This window comes from Bidens hawaiensis, unplaced genomic scaffold (genome assembly GCF_021521415.1).
Source record: "Bidens hawaiensis isolate Kalapana, Puna unplaced genomic scaffold, B.hawaiensis_p1.1 tig00006258_1, whole genome shotgun sequence".
Taxonomy (NCBI): Eukaryota; Viridiplantae; Streptophyta; class Magnoliopsida; order Asterales; family Asteraceae; genus Bidens; species Bidens hawaiensis.
Genome location: NW_027491415.1, coordinates 519,096 through 534,260, shown reverse-complemented (window position 1 = coordinate 534,260; position 15,165 = coordinate 519,096). Strand labels below are relative to the sequence as shown.

At 39.8% G+C, this 15,165-nt stretch overlaps 2 protein-coding genes across 2 annotated transcripts in view; both read left to right on the top strand.

Annotated features, from left to right (window-relative positions):
• Positions 1 to 10,963, top strand: part of LOC143631844 (uncharacterized) — a 29,529-nt gene extending 18,566 nt beyond the window's left edge. The window contains exons 48-63 of the mRNA XM_077100468.1: positions 29 to 395; positions 1,071 to 1,648; positions 1,718 to 1,794; positions 1,880 to 2,330; positions 2,743 to 2,829; positions 2,987 to 3,142; positions 3,240 to 3,424; positions 3,979 to 4,503; positions 4,583 to 4,760; positions 4,841 to 4,983; positions 5,072 to 5,198; positions 5,278 to 5,499; positions 8,956 to 9,471; positions 9,566 to 9,853; positions 9,921 to 10,071; positions 10,680 to 10,963. Of these exons, the coding sequence (XP_076956583.1) occupies positions 29 to 395; positions 1,071 to 1,648; positions 1,718 to 1,794; positions 1,880 to 2,330; positions 2,743 to 2,829; positions 2,987 to 3,142; positions 3,240 to 3,424; positions 3,979 to 4,503; positions 4,583 to 4,760; positions 4,841 to 4,983; positions 5,072 to 5,198; positions 5,278 to 5,499; positions 8,956 to 9,471; positions 9,566 to 9,853; positions 9,921 to 10,071; positions 10,680 to 10,681 (4,053 nt within the window). The 3' untranslated portion in view covers positions 10,682 to 10,963. The remainder of the gene's footprint in view (positions 1 to 28; positions 396 to 1,070; positions 1,649 to 1,717; positions 1,795 to 1,879; positions 2,331 to 2,742; positions 2,830 to 2,986; positions 3,143 to 3,239; positions 3,425 to 3,978; positions 4,504 to 4,582; positions 4,761 to 4,840; positions 4,984 to 5,071; positions 5,199 to 5,277; positions 5,500 to 8,955; positions 9,472 to 9,565; positions 9,854 to 9,920; positions 10,072 to 10,679) is intronic.
• A 1,386-nt stretch (positions 10,964 to 12,349) lies between these two features.
• Positions 12,350 to 15,012, top strand: LOC143631884 (small ribosomal subunit protein bS1c-like). The gene is made up of 6 exons (XM_077100510.1): positions 12,350 to 12,646; positions 13,537 to 13,893; positions 13,965 to 14,246; positions 14,324 to 14,434; positions 14,522 to 14,608; positions 14,690 to 15,012. Exons 1-6 carry the CDS (start codon positions 12,350 to 12,352, stop codon positions 14,795 to 14,797), a joined length of 1,242 nt encoding a protein of 413 aa, XP_076956625.1. The 3' UTR covers positions 14,798 to 15,012.
• The last annotated feature ends 153 nt before the right edge of the window (positions 15,013 to 15,165 follow it).

The window sequence follows — 15,165 nt, the reverse complement described above, 5'->3', positions numbered from 1 at the left end:
TTTGTAATTCATGGTTTTATTACTTTAGGGTGAACAAAAGGACGGTGACTTACCGTTTCAAGGATGTCTTGTAGCTTCTACATCCTATTTTGAAATGAAAGCAGTTTCAAGCCTTCAAAGTACCGAGCAGGAGAAAGATGCGGATAATGATGTGGGGTTTTGGGTGGGACTTGGCCCTGAAGGTGTGTGGGAGAGTTTTAGATCATTTCTTCCACTGTCGGTCATCACAAAAAAGATGGATGATGATTTCATCACCGTGGAAGTAGTCATGAAAGATGGAAAGAAGCATGCAATTCTGAGGGGGCTTGCAACCATTACTAATGATTCAAATATTAAGTTGGATGTAAATGTCACTTCTATTTCTAACATTCACGAGAATTCTGAAATAGTTGCGAGTAACATTGTTGTAGAAGAGGTCTTCGAGAATCAAAAACATAGCTCACTTTTTGGTTGGGGTAGTAAGCTGTCTAGTTTCCGTGGTAATGATATCGGACGTTGGAGTAACAGAAGTTATTCGCATTCACAACATGTAAGTCTCCATTAAACATTAATACTTCATCCGTCCCATTAATAGTGTCATAGTTTGAAAAACACAAAGTTCAAGGTAGATTGAATGATTAACTTTTTTGTTTACTAAATGACAATAATGTCCTTGGAAATTGGGTCCATCAATATTGTTTATTAATGTTAGTTGTGTGTATTTAAGGGTAAACTTGGAAATTGGCTAATAAATTTTAAAAGGGGTCATTTGTAATGGGACAAACAAAAAAGGGAATATGGGCACTTTTAATGGGACGGATGGAGTTTGTTTTATATGGATTTTAATTATTCTGTGCCATATTAGGATTTCTATGAGCCACCACTGCCTGCGGGATGGAAATGGACGTCAGCTTGGGTGATTGATAAATCTGATCCTGTTGATCCGGATGGATGGGCATATGGGCATGACTATGAGGCTCTAAAATGGCCCCCAACTCCTCAAAATTCTTCAAGGTCGCCTCAAGACAATGCACGTCGTAGACGTTGGACCCGTACAAGGCAAACACTTACTGAAGACACACCAAACACAGGTTCTGATACCAATGTCTTAGAACCTGGTGGTTCTTTTGTATTACCTTGGCGGTCTATTTCTAAGGATTCCGATAGTTGTTTACAAATCCGCCCTTCTGCTCAACCTCATGAGGGGCGCTACACTTGGGGTTGTCCTGATGGCTTACTTTCCGCTCCTTCTGGGATAAATGACCCGGGACAGCACTCTAAAGAATCTTCAGTGAAGCCAGGCAAAAAGGCATCAAATTCTTCGTTCAAGTTAAATCAGCTTGAAAAGAATAACACGCTCTGGTGTTGCACATCACCTGACGGTGGGCAGTTTTGGTTTAGCGTCGGTACTGATGCATCAGTTCTTCAAGTAGAGCTTAGTTGCCCTGTTTATGATTGGAAAATATCGGTGCACGCTCCTTTGAAGTTGGAAAATCGACTTCCTTGTCAAGCGCAGTTTACAATATGGGAGAAGTTGAACAGTGGTAATACAATTGAAAGGCAGCGTGGTGTTTTACCATCACGTGGTGTTATGCCCATATATTCTGCTGACGTGCGTAATTCCATACATATTTCGCTGTCGCTACAAGGTGGATGGACGATGGAAAAGGTATGTCGTTAATTGTTATCTTTCTACTTCTAATCATGATATTTTATTACGTTCTCTTCATTAAAGCAGGATCCTGTTCCCGTCTTGGATATTTCATCTAATACCCATGCTTCCTCATTTTGGATGATCCATCAGCAAAAACGCCGGTTAGTATATGTATATGTGTTTGTTCATCTCATAATTAGCTATCAAAAGAGCAATCAGTTGAGATGTATGATATTGTGTATGCAGGAGATTGCGTGTGAGCATTGAACGAGATATGGGGGCGTCTGCTGCATCCCCTAATGCCATAAGATTTTTTGTCCCGTATTGGATTAGTAACAACTGCTCTGTAACACTTGCATATCGAGTGGTAGAAATCGAACCTTCAGAGAATGCAAATCCAGATTGTTTGGTGAAGACTAAATCTACAAGATCTGGAAAAACGTTTAGTTTTAGGATACCTTGTAGTACCCATACCGAGACTAGCTCAAATGGGAATATCCAAGTTCTAGAATCAATAGATGACACTAGTCCTACTCCTAGCATGCTTTCTCCACAGGACTATGTAGGACAAGGCGGTGCTATGCTGTTTTCTTCCCGGAATGATTCGCTTCTTTCACCGCGTGTGGGTTTAGCTGTTGCTACTCAACATTCTGATAATTTTAGTCCTGGTCTGTCGCTTGTTGACATGGAAAAGAAGGTGAGACATACATACACATTTTACTTCATCAATATAATTCTAGAGAAAAGATGCAGCACAATAATTGCTTAACGTACAAGAATACTTATATTTCATGAAATCGATCCATGAAATCACATCACAAGATCTCGAAATCGTCAATATATATCTAATAAATCATTGGTTCACCGAAATAAACAGTTTTGGATTGTTAATCGATCAATATTTTACTTTTCTTCACCAAAACCGTTTTTGATCGTTTTAGTTTTTGGCTGAGCGTTTTTGGTTTAGCGTTTTGAGCGTTTTAGTATTTTTGCCTTTGTTTTTTGCCTTTGAGCGTCTCGCATACCTATCGCACGTTAAGGCATTATTTTACAGTATCTCGACCCTATAATTCTATTACCTTACCTTGTTGCTCTCCTCTCATATATAGCAAAGAGTGGATGTCAAAGCTTTTAACTCGGACGGATCTTACTACAACCTTTCAGCTCTATTGCGCATGACATCAGACAGGACAAAGGTATACATACCCTTTAAAGTTTGGATTATCTTTTAGCATCAATCTGAGATCTAGTCCTCATTTTTGCTTCTTTTAACTTGGCGATGTTTAATGTCGGTTCTTGAAAAGTATACACATACGTTTCTTTCTAGTTCATACTTGAATTTATGTGATGCAGGTTATCCATTTTCAGCCGCACACCTTATTTTATAATAGGGCTGGCTTAAGCTTATGTCTGCAGCAGTGCGATACACGGTCAATGATTTACATTCATCCTACGGATGCTCCAAACCATTTTAGATGGCAGACATCTGCCAAAGCTGAATTATTGAAGGTCTGAATATAATTACCCTGCTCCCTTTGTAAAAACTACTTATTCATATCTTTATTGCTTACTTCTGTTTCGTGGTCGATTTTTATCTCTATTATAGTTAAAGACAGAGGGACACCATTGGAGTGCGCCGTTTAGTGTTGCAAGTGAAGGCTCAATGCGTATCTGCTTGAAGAATCAAAGTACTGGCAAACTATTGTATTTGAAGGTTGAAGTAAGGAGTGGAACAACAAGATCAAACTTTGATGTCATCTTTCGACTCAATTCATTTTCAAGCCCGTACAGGTTACTGGCTTTTCGAGCTTGAGATTTATTACTATCGAACAGTGTTTTAAACACCGGTTCAAACCGGATTTCGCACAGCATGCCGGTATTTTGAGTCCGGTATCTTTCACCGGTTTGCTAGAACATCGTACCGGCGGTTTTTGTCTAAAATACTGGTTTTTACCGGCAAACCGGTTTTAAATCCGAGAAAATTTTGATTTGTGCGGCCCATATTTTTTCAAAATTAGTTTTAACCCAACAATTAGCATTCAAACGTGTAAACTTTATGACTATTTTTTAAACATTGAGTGTTTTTGCATTATTTTTTAGTGTGGATTAACTTTTGGATTATTTTTTTGTTATCGAATCATTTCATTTTGGGTTATTTTTGGATTGAAGTTACATTTATAGGAAATTATAAGGTAAACTATTCAACCGGTTGAACCTCTCGGTATATCTCGGTTCAACCGGTTCTGCCATTTTTTAACCCAACCCGATACAAGTAAAATACCGGTTTTTAAAATATTGCTATATCGTCTTTGCTAATAGACTAACCGAGAGTGTATGTATGGCAGGATTGAAAATCATAGTATGTTTTTACCCTTCCACTTTCGGCAAATTGACGGTACCGATGATTCATGGTGTTGTCTACATCCTTGCACAAGCGCTTCGTTTTCATGGGAAGACCTTGGTAGGCAACGACTCCTGGAGGTTCGGGTGGACGATAGTAAAGATGCCGCCACGTACAATATTGACGAGGTTAGTGATTATCTGCCTGCTCAAGTGGGTGGCGGGGCCACTAAAGCCGTGCGTGTTACTATAGTTAAAGAAGAGAAGATAAATGTTGTTATGTTGAGGGACTGGATGCCAGACAACAAGGATGATCCCAAAGCCGCAACTTTGAGTAGAAGCGTTACCACCTCATCTACACCGCCAAAGAAAGAAAAGGTTTCATCAACGTCGGATGAACTCCATCTTACTCTTGAGCTAACTGAACTTGGATTGTCGATTATTGATCATACACCGGAGGAGATACTCTACTTTTCAGTACAAAACCTTTTGTTGTCGTATTCGACTGGTTTGGGCTCCGGAATTAGTAGGTAATGTCCCGGTTTGGCACTTGAAAAGTTGAAATCCACTTCTGCTATTATGCTAATTCATGTAACTTGAATGTTGTAGGATCAAACTAAGAATGCGAGGGGTACAAGTGGACAATCAGCTGCCTTTGACACCGATGCCGGTTCTCTTTAGACCACAAAGAATCGGAGTAGAGGAAGATTACTTATTGAAGTTTTCTATGACACAACAATCTGATGGATCATTAGATTGTTGTGCTTATCCTTATATTGGTTTGCAGGTTAGTATTAATCGTCTAGACGTCTAGTAAAGGTTTTAATCATTCTTCTGTAATAAAATACCTTGTTTTTTTTATAACAGGGACCTGAAAAGTCCGCCTTCTTGATAAGTGTTCATGAACCGATTATTTGGCGACTTCATGGTATGGTCCAGCAGATTGATGTTAGTAGATTCAGTACAGGTCAAACAACCGTCGTCTCGGTGGACCCTATCCTGGATATTGGGTATTTTTTTCACGTCATTTCTGGCCTCGTCAATTTCGGTCTAGTAACGAAATGATTATTATTATTATTATTATTATTGTGATTGCAGTGTTCTAAACATCTCAGAGTTCCGGTTTAAGTTTTCCATGGCTATGTCACCAACACAGCGCCCTGTGGGTGTACTTGGTTTTTGGGCATCCTTGATGACAGCTCTAGGGAACACGGAAAATATGCCCGTAAGTACAAAGATATTAATATATTATATTGGTGTTGCCTAGACAATAGATTGACGAAATGTGCGTGTTGGAATGACAGGTGCGTGTGAATCAGAGATTCCTTGAAAACTTGTCGATGAGACAAAGTGTTATGGCGACGAATGCTGTCTCGAATATAACAAAGGATATTCTAAGCCAGCCTCTTCAGCTGCTTTCCGGTGTGGATATATTGGGAAATGCAAGCAGTGCATTTGGTCATATCAGCAAAGGTGTTGCTGCCTTATCAATGGACAAGAAATTCATTCAAAGTCGGCAGAGACAGGTATATTATATATATATGGGTGGGTTAACGTACAATAATGGCTTATCATATATTATGTACGCGACCTTCCAGAGCGTTAGATTAAAAAACACGCGGTGGTAATTTCGTAAATAACCCAACAGTAGTTCACGATCAAAATTCGTCGATTACAAATCGACTCTGATCCAAATTCGGAATTACATATATTATATATATAGGATTGGGATAATGTGAAAACCATTTTGAAATTGAGAATTTTGAGAACCATTTTAGACCACAAAAAAACTCTTTTTAAGAAAAATAAAAACAATATAAAAAAAACGTGAAAATAAAATAAGTAAAAAAACCAAAAAAATTATTTTTCATTCCGGTTTCGGAATTCATTACGTGTTGTCAAACCGGCTACTAGGCAAGAACGAAGGTCCGGCAACAGGAAATCGCTTCAATGTAGCTCCATTATGCGGGCTTTGGCTGTTTGGAAAGATGGGGCAGGTTTAGAAGAGTTGGTGCTACCGCTCCTTGAACTTCCAGTGATGTGGGATTGCCAACATAAAGAAGAGGGAGGGGGCAATATCAAGCGGTGCCTCCGGAAGGTAGCGGACGACCATTACACAGCGGCCCGATCAAAGTCATGTGTTCATCCGGGCTCGCGCCTGCCGGGGGGGATACTTTGAGAGCATTGATTGATAAACATCCTGCGGTGGACCCCCCGACCATGCCCTCCGTCGTGCCATCGGAACCAGCCTTGCAGGTGGACGGTGATTGTGTGTTGGAATGTATTAAAACCTTCCCGAAAGGTACATCTTGTGGGAGGGATGGTTTGCGGGCCCAACATATTTTAGACGCTTTCTGTGGCCAGGGGTCTCCGACCGCCTCCGGGCTCTTAAAGGCCATCACTGATGTTGTCAACTTGTGGCTTGGGGGGCTTTGTCCAAAAGTTCTAGCGGAGTTCATTACTTCTGCACCGTTGACCCCCCTGTTGAAGCCTGACAATGGAATTAGACCCATCGCAGTGGGGCCATTTGGAGAAGATTGGTGTCGAAAGTCGCTATGAGTAAAATAGGGGAAAAGGTTGCTGCTTATCTAGGGGATTTCCAATTCGGGGTTGGGATCCCTAATGGGGCAGAAGCGGTATTGCATAGTGCTAACAGATTTTTGAGCGCGTTTCATTCTGATGGGTCCCTGGCTATGCTCACTGTTGATTTTTCTAACGCCTTCAACGAGGTGGATCGGACGACTCTTCTCAGGGAAGTTAGCTGCATATGTCAATCCATCTTCCCATGGGTCCAGTTTTTATATGCCCGCCCCGCCCGTTTATATGTGGGGGATACTCATATCGGGGCTTTTACTGGGGTGCAGCAAGGGGACCCCCTTGGCCCTCTTCTTTTTGCGTTGGTCCTCCATCCGCTCATCCTTAGGGTGCAGGGGACCTGTCCCTTGCCCTTCCATGCTTGGTATTTAGAAGATGGCACTATTATTGGTAAGGCTGAGGAGGTCGCTAGAGCGTTGGGCATTATTCGCTTAGAGGGGGCGTCTCTAGGGCTTAGGCTTAATATTCGAAAAACAGAGGTTTTTTGGCCGTCATGTGATGATTCGAAGAAAGTGTCGGGTTTATTCCCTGGAGATATTAGCAGGCCTGCGATGGGAGTTAAACTCTTGGGGGGAGCGGTTAGTCGGGATGCAGGGTTTATTCGGTCTTTGGCAACTAAAAGAACTTTGAGGGCGGTTGAACTTATGAAACGCCTGCCGGACCTGAGGGACCCCCAAAGTGAGCTCCTTTTGTTACGCTCGTGCATGGGGGTTGCTAAGTTAGTGTTTAGGCTCCGGACCTATCAACCTGAACATGTCAAAGAGGCTGTGTCCATCTTTGATGCGGGTCTGCGGGGGGGCAATTGAAGATATTGTTGTGTGTGGAGGACCGCATTTTGGGGACCTCCAGTGGAGGTTGGCTTCCTTCCCTATGCGTTGCGGAGGCTTAGGAATTTTCTCGGCTGAGGATGTCTCCGCATATGCATTTGTGGCTTCCAGGTCTCAGTCGTGGAAATTGCAAGACCACGTCCTGCGAAACGCTGGTGTTACGGGGTAGATCCTGACTACTCTTTTGCACTTGGTAATATTGGAACAACTCTCCCGAACTTTGATATAGGCGGTTTTACTGATAAGGAGACCGCCCCCAAGAAACCTCAACAAACCTTGGCGAGGGCTCTTTATGGTAAACACGTACATGATTTGGAGGAGCGATTCGATATGACCCCGAGACAAAAGGCAGTTTTAGCTTGTCTCAAGGGGGCTCATGCCCAGGATTTTTTGACTGTTGTGCCCCATTGAAGGTCTTGGGCAACGGATGTCGGCAGTTAAATACAGAGCCATCCTTAAATACCGGCTTATGATTCCCCTTTTCCCTCCAGATGAATTATGCCCCATTTGTAAAAAAGCTTGTTTGGATAGATTCGGTGAGCATGCCCTCCACTGTAAGAAATTGTCGGGATTCAAGTATCGTCATGACTGGGTTAGAGATGTGTTATGGGATGTGCTTAGACGTGCCGGGATCTCAGCCAAGAAAGAGGCACCTGTTAACTTTTTGACTGATCCGCGTGAGGGAAGATCTACCCTGCGTCCTGCGGATGTTCTTGTGTTTGGCTGGGCAGGGGGTAAGCATGCGTGTGTTGACCTCACTGGGGTGTCCCCGTTGGTGGGGCTGAGAGACAGTGGCTTCGTACCGGGACAGGCGGTTTTGAGAGCGGAGTCTAGGAAGGTTGCTAAGCATGAGACATTGTGTTTGGAGAATCAGCACGTGTTCATTCCATTTGCCTTCGACACTTTTGGATCCCTAGCTCCCGAGGCGGTTCGCTTCTTGGAGCGGGTGCAGAAGGTGGTCCACAGTGACTCGCAGAGCCCGAGGAACCAAGGATTTATATTTAGTAGAATAGGCTTTGCGATTCAAAAGGGGATAGCGGCGCAGCTTGTTGCTCGCTTACCCATTATCCAGATGTAGTTCGGTTTGTGTTATATATAAAAGGATCAATAAAATATTCCGGTTTCATAAAAAAATATAAAAAAATATCGTTTTGACAAAATTATACATATATGTATAATAATTATGTTTTGACTTTATACATGTTATTCTTTATACGCATATGTACAATTAAGATAAATGATAATGTACATATGTGTGCATTATGTAAATCGTGATTGAAAAAATATATGCATATGTGTATTATTCAGGTTTTTTTACTTTTTTATAAAACCTGGATGAAAAATAATTTTTTTTGGTTTTTTTTAGTTTTTTTAAATTTTCCTTTTTTTCGTTGTATAACCTTTTTTAATATTTTTTAAGAGATTTTATTGTGGCCTAAAATGTTTTGTCAAAGTTCTCAATTTCAAAAAGTTCTCTTAGTATCTATATATATATATATATATATATATGATATTTACTTGGAATGAAACGAAGTGATGGTATGATATAATGTATGGCAGGAAAGTAAAAACGTTGAAGATTTTGGCGATGTGATAAGAGAGGGGGGCGGAGCATTAGCAAAGGGACTATATAGAGGAGTCGTGGGTATAATAACGAAACCGTTAGAAGGTGCAAAGGCATCAGGTGTGGAGGGTTTTGTTTCAGGTGTCGGTAAAGGGATAATAGGTGCAGCCGCACAACCTGTGAGTGGTGTCCTTGATTTGTTATCCAAGACAACCGAAGGTGCGAATGCAATGAGAATGAAGATTGCTGCTGCTATCGCGTCTGAAGATCTTCTTCTCCGTAGACGACTCCCCAGGGTTATTAGTGGTGATAATCTACTCAAACCATATGATGACTACAGGGCACAAGGACAAGTAATACTGCAGCTTGCGGAATCAGGGTCGTTCTTTTTACAAGTGGATTTATTTAAAGTTCGTGGAAAGTTTGCTTTATCGGATGCTTACGAGGACCATTTCACACTGCGTAAAGACAAGATCCTTCTTGTCACGCATCGAAGAATTATGCTCTTACAGGTACGTGTAATTTGTGTAATTTGTTTGACGAACCAAGCAAGTGTTTTTATATTATTCCGTTAGCATGCGTAATTGCACGTGAATGTATTTGCAGACATCCCATATTATAACACAGAAGAAATTCAATCCAGCTAGAGATCCATGTTTGGTATTGTGGGATCTGATGTGGGAGGACCTAGATTCGATGAAGCTAACTACCGGAAAGAAAGACGGCCCTGATGCACCGCCATCTAAACTTATACTATCCTTGAAATCCAAATCATCATATGAGAACAGTGATCATACTCGTGTCTTGAAATGCTACCGTGATACCAAACAGGCAACCGAGGTTCGTGCATCCATTGAGCAAGCGATGAGTTTATATGCACCAAAAGACTCAAAGGTATTAGTTATGTTATTTCTGCTTAATTAAGCAGTTTCTTGAAGGTTGACTCTGGTTTGACTTTCAGGAAATGCATAAAAGGAAAGTGAAAAGGCCGTACGCAACAACGGGTAATGTATCAACTGCTGAAGCGATTTTCTTGAAAGAACGTCCGTGGACTTCACAGCAGGCCCCGGCGCCCCTTCCTCCAAGTTCGAGTTTTGGCAACGCAAATCCTTGTAGGTTTTCTTAGATCATGAACTAGGGCTGTTAACGAGCTGAGCTGAGCTAGGGCAAGCTTGGGCTCGGCTCGGTTTTGAAACCGAGCTAAAAGTTTGAGCTTGGGCTCATCTTGGTTTTAAACCGAGCTGTCTCGATTAATAAAATAATTTTATTAAAAATATTTTAAAGAAAATAGAACTGAAAATACATTATTCAAACACTCGATTTGTAACTTCAAATTGTAACAATTAAATAGAATCAACAAATGATAAAGATCTTAAGCTCGTTTGAATCAACAAAATAACATAAACTCATTCGAATCAACAAAATATTAAAACTCATTGAACAAAATATCATAATTTTCTTGTTTATATGTACATATATGCATACATATACGTATATATAATAAAATAAAGTAAAAGTAAAATAATTCAAGCCAAAATGAGCCAAGCTAACGAGCGAGCCACCTTGGGCTCGGGCTCGGGCTCGGCTCATTTTCAAACCGAGTCAGCTCAGCTCAGTTTCAATCTGAGCCAATTCAAGCGAGCTTTTGGACAGCCCTATGAACATCATGTTTGCTTTTCTAATATATAAATGTGTGCTTCCTGTAAAAAACCACTTGCAGGATGTTCACCTTGGCCTTCTGTTAATATCAAGTAAGAAGGCGGTGTTCTGCAAAGTCAGTAGCAGCATATGGGAAAACGACAACAAGCTCTGTTTATAAGGGGGCAGCAGCTGGTTGTGTTTAAGTTATGAGCAAGGCGACACGACATTGTACAGATGGTCGTAGATATTATAGTTGTCGAGAGAAAGCACAGATGCAATAAATGCAAATGTGATATTGGGGATTCCTTGGTTGTTTGTAGTGTACAGATTTTATATAGCTTTCTACATGTAAAACATCTACATATATATATATACCGGAACATGCCACTTTTACCCAAAAAAATCTCTAGTTTTTTGTGTGCATTTTTCACTACAATAGAAGCTAGGGAGGTTAGATGAGATCAAGGTTAAGTCTTTATGTCACCCGACAGCCCGGACTGGCGATGTCTAGATGAAACGAATTATTATCCATGGTCTTAGGCAAGAATATACGAGAGGAACAACCTTGTGATGTTGAGACTCTTACCATCCGAGAACTTACTCTTGGCCTTCTCATTATTTTGATTTATAATTCTTGGCAAACCAATTCTTGTTCTCAACGTATAGGGCTTCGGTTTTGGGTTTGATTGATACCCTGGCTAGTCATTGCTTCTATTAAATAACTTGATTGTCACATGTCAACTTCCGATGAAATCTAGATTTTTAATTTTCATCCATTTTCTATGAAAAAAATAATAATAATTTTAAATAACTGTATATCTAAGAATTATTAGTAAACTATTAGAAGCTTTCAATGCTTATTTTAAAAGATAATTATATAATTAATAAATTTTAATTATTTATTATTGATTATTCTTAATCATTCATTATACTTTATTTCATTGAATTTTAATAATCAAAACTGAAATACTATTGGCCGATAATAATCCCAACTGAGTTTGTCGTTATCGGTGGTCCTAAATTTAAAAAAAAAATAGCTCTCAGCGGTCCGTCGTTAAAAAGCCGTTAACTTTTCTCCGGATTTCAAACTGACTTTTTAGAGATTTTAATCGGAATGAGGATACGAGTCAATTGATGTTAAAATCAGCTTGAAACAATGTTCCAAAGTCCAAACCGCTTGTACCACCATTTCAAGGTAAGCTTTACAGGAATCAACCCATATCATCTTTTTGATCAAAAGCCTTAAAAATCATTTTTGAAATTTGAGAAAAAAAATTAACGTCGCTAAGTTTTTTTAAAAGTCATCAATAATTAGGGGGGGAGGGGGTGGTTTCATTTCTATCACCCATCACCCATCACCCATCACACTCAATGGGATTGTAACACCTCACCCCAACCAAATCCATCACATGTGATGAAATTTAGTAGGGATGGTGGTGTGGTGTGATGGATTTTTTTTTACAACTTAAAAAATAATAACAATATGTTACTAGAACATAATACAACTTAAAAATTAGAATTAAAAAATAAAAGTTACAAAATGAAATCGGAAATTTCAAACATAAAGAACCTATAAGTTCAAGTAATTCTCATCTCAACCAATAGTGAATATTGTCATCCCGCCGCAAGTCTAATTGCACGTCATCAGGTACGGGTATATTTGAGATTATTATTAATAAAAAAAATTAAAATAAATCTAAACTCGTCTCACCTTATCTTCTTCCTTCTTCATTCTTACAACCAACAACAATGGCGCAGCAAATCGGCGGCTTAAGGTGCCCGTCACTCTCCGACACGCGCCTCTCAAGACCATCATCATCCACCTTCAACCATACCAACCACAACCTCAAGAAAATCTCCACAACAACGAAGGCAGCTGTTGCTGTATCAAACGCACAGACCAGAGAGCGAATGAAGCTCAAGGAGATGTTCGAAGAGGCGTACGAGCGTTGCCGTACTGCTCCTTATGAAGGTGTTGCTTTCACTGTAGAGGATTTTCATAATGCTATTGAGAAGTACGATTACAATGCTGAAATTGGCACAAAGGTATTGACAAGTATTTTGATAGTTTAATGACTAAAACTGTAATATTATAAACCACACAACACATTATAATGTAACCCTAAATTATTGATTTGTATCGGATTGCTGTGAGTTATTAGGGGTTGTCTTCGGGTTTTGGCTGAAACCGAAACCGAAGTTATTGGTTAATCTAGTTTATTAACCCATCGGTTTTCGGTTTAGTTCAGTTAATTTTGGCTAATAACTAAAGCTGGTTTGTTCTATTAGTTTGTCGGTTTCAGGTTTGGTTCGGTTAATTTTGGTTTATGACCAAAACCAAACTTGGGCTAAAATTTTTGCTTAGAATTACATGAAATGGAGTATAAAGGTTAGAAAGAGAAATATATGAGAATATGAATGGTTTAGTTCGGCTCGGTTGATTTTCAGTTAGTCAAGAGTACAAAAAAAATAAAAAGATAAACAATTTTCGGTTAATTCAGTTAGTTTTTGGACAATTTAGTTAGTTTCGGTTTGGTTTCTTCAGTTTTCTGTTAATTAGGTTAATTTCAGTTAAATTTTGTTATTTTTCGGTTTCAGTTAACCAAGGGTACAAGGTTGATTTCGGTTCGGTTTCGTCGGTTTTTCGTTAATTTTGGTTCGGTTTTGTCAATTTTCAGTTAATTTTGGTTCGGTTTCGTCGGTTTTTGGTTAAGTCTGGTTTGGTTTCGTCGGCTTTCGGTTAATTCTGGTTTGGTTATGTCGGTTTTCGGTTAAATATAGGTTTGGTTCAGTTATTGCTCACCCCTAGTTGTGATGTAGGGTTACATATAATATATATATAGACCACCATATTACAATCTAGTCCCTACACTATCACTAAACATTATGGTCTAATATTTAGGATAAGTGAGGAAAAAATTTGTTGATTGTTGCAGGTGAAAGGAACTGTTTTCAGTGTAGATGCGACTGGTGCGGTTGTAGATCTAACAGCAAAGTCATCGGCATTCTTGCCTGTTAGGGAAGCCTGCATTCATGGGATTAAGCATGTACAAGAAGCAGGCATTGTCCCTGGGTTGCGAGAGGAGTTTGTTATTATCGGTGAAAACGAACATGATGATAGTTTGGTTTTGAGTTTACGCCAGATTCAGTATGACTTGGCATGGGAACGCTGCAGGCAGCTTCAAGCTGAAGATGTTGTGGTTACCGGAAAGGTTGTTGGTGCGAATAAAGGTGGAATCGTGGCGGTTGTAGAAGGCCTTCGTGGATTCGTTCCGTTCTCCCAAATTTCCTCAGTTAGTTCCTGTAATCAAACCTTATGTTCATAGCAGTCAACTTGTATCTAATGTTAAAACATTTTGTTTAGAAATCGAGTGCAGAAGAGCTTCTTGAGAAGGATCTTCCATTGAAGTTTGTGGAAGTGGATGAAGAACAGTCGAGACTTGTTCTAAGCAACCGTAAGGCCATGGCTGATAGCCAAGCACAGCTTGGAATCGGGTCGGTTGTGACTGGAAGTGTTCAGAGCTTGAAACCGTATGGGGCTTTCATTGATATTGGTGGAATCAACGGGCTTCTCCATGTCAGTCAAATCAGTCATGATCGTGTATCTGACATAGCAACCGTCCTACAGCCTGGCGACACCCTCAAGGTACCTTTTCTTATTCAATACATACAGATAGATGCTTTTATGTTTACATTGTAATGTAATGTTTGTTTGCTTTGTAGGTGATGATATTAAGCCATGACCGTGAGAGAGGCCGAGTTAGTCTGTCTACTAAGAAACTAGAGCCGACTCCAGGGGACATGATTCGTAACCCCAAGTTGGTTTTCGAGAAGGTAGCTTCTTCATTTAGCTTCAATATATTATATTTCATCATAATTGTTGGCTAATTAGAGAGAGATGTATGTGGTTTTGTGTTGCAGGCAGAAGAGATGGCTCAGACATTCAGGCAAAGAATTGCTCAAGCCGAAGCCATGGCTCGTGCAGACATGCTTAGGTTCCAGCCCGAGGTAAGTTATTCTGGTTTTACAGTTTAAAGCTTGCATGATTCATGTACAGAAGAAAGAGTGATTATTTTGTTTGCATTGCAGAGTGGGTTGACATTGAACTCGGACAGGATATTGGGTCCACTGACCTCGGACTTGCCTGCTGAGGGTTTGGATTTCAATGAGATTCCGGCAGCTGAAGATCAAGAATGAGTAGTCTTGTCTTGATGATGTTGTTTGTTAATTCTGTATTTGGTGTCTAAATTTAAAGAAAGGTATAGAGAACCGGCTACTAGTAAGTGTCACTAGGACATTATTTGTTAATGAAACCAAATTCATGCCTCCCTAGTTCATCAAATGTTAAACCATTTTATTCTTAAAGAAGTTTATTGTTGTAAATTTGTAATGGTATAGTATTTACTCGTTAATTGCTTATCTAAATGACTTTTAAACATTATGATGCAGTTTCTTACAGTTTCAAAATACAGATGCGTGTAACAATAATCGCTTTTATGTTTACTGGATGGATAAAAGGTGAACATAAATAATTAAATATATCATCAGCTGAATTCCAAAATCCA

What these genes read in the sequence shown, in the direction of transcription:
- LOC143631884 (XM_077100510.1), top strand. Translation starts at nt 12,350, where the DNA reads ATGGCGCAGCAAATCGGCGGCTTAAGGTGCCCGTCACTCTCCGACACG. An exon ending in AGCCTGGCGACACCCTCAAG is followed by an intron (nt 14,247 to 14,323) that starts GTACCTTTTCTT and finishes TTTGCTTTGTAG; the next exon opens with GTGATGATATTAAGCCATGA. An exon ending in CCAAGTTGGTTTTCGAGAAG is followed by an intron (nt 14,435 to 14,521) that starts GTAGCTTCTTCA and finishes TTTGTGTTGCAG; the next exon opens with GCAGAAGAGATGGCTCAGAC.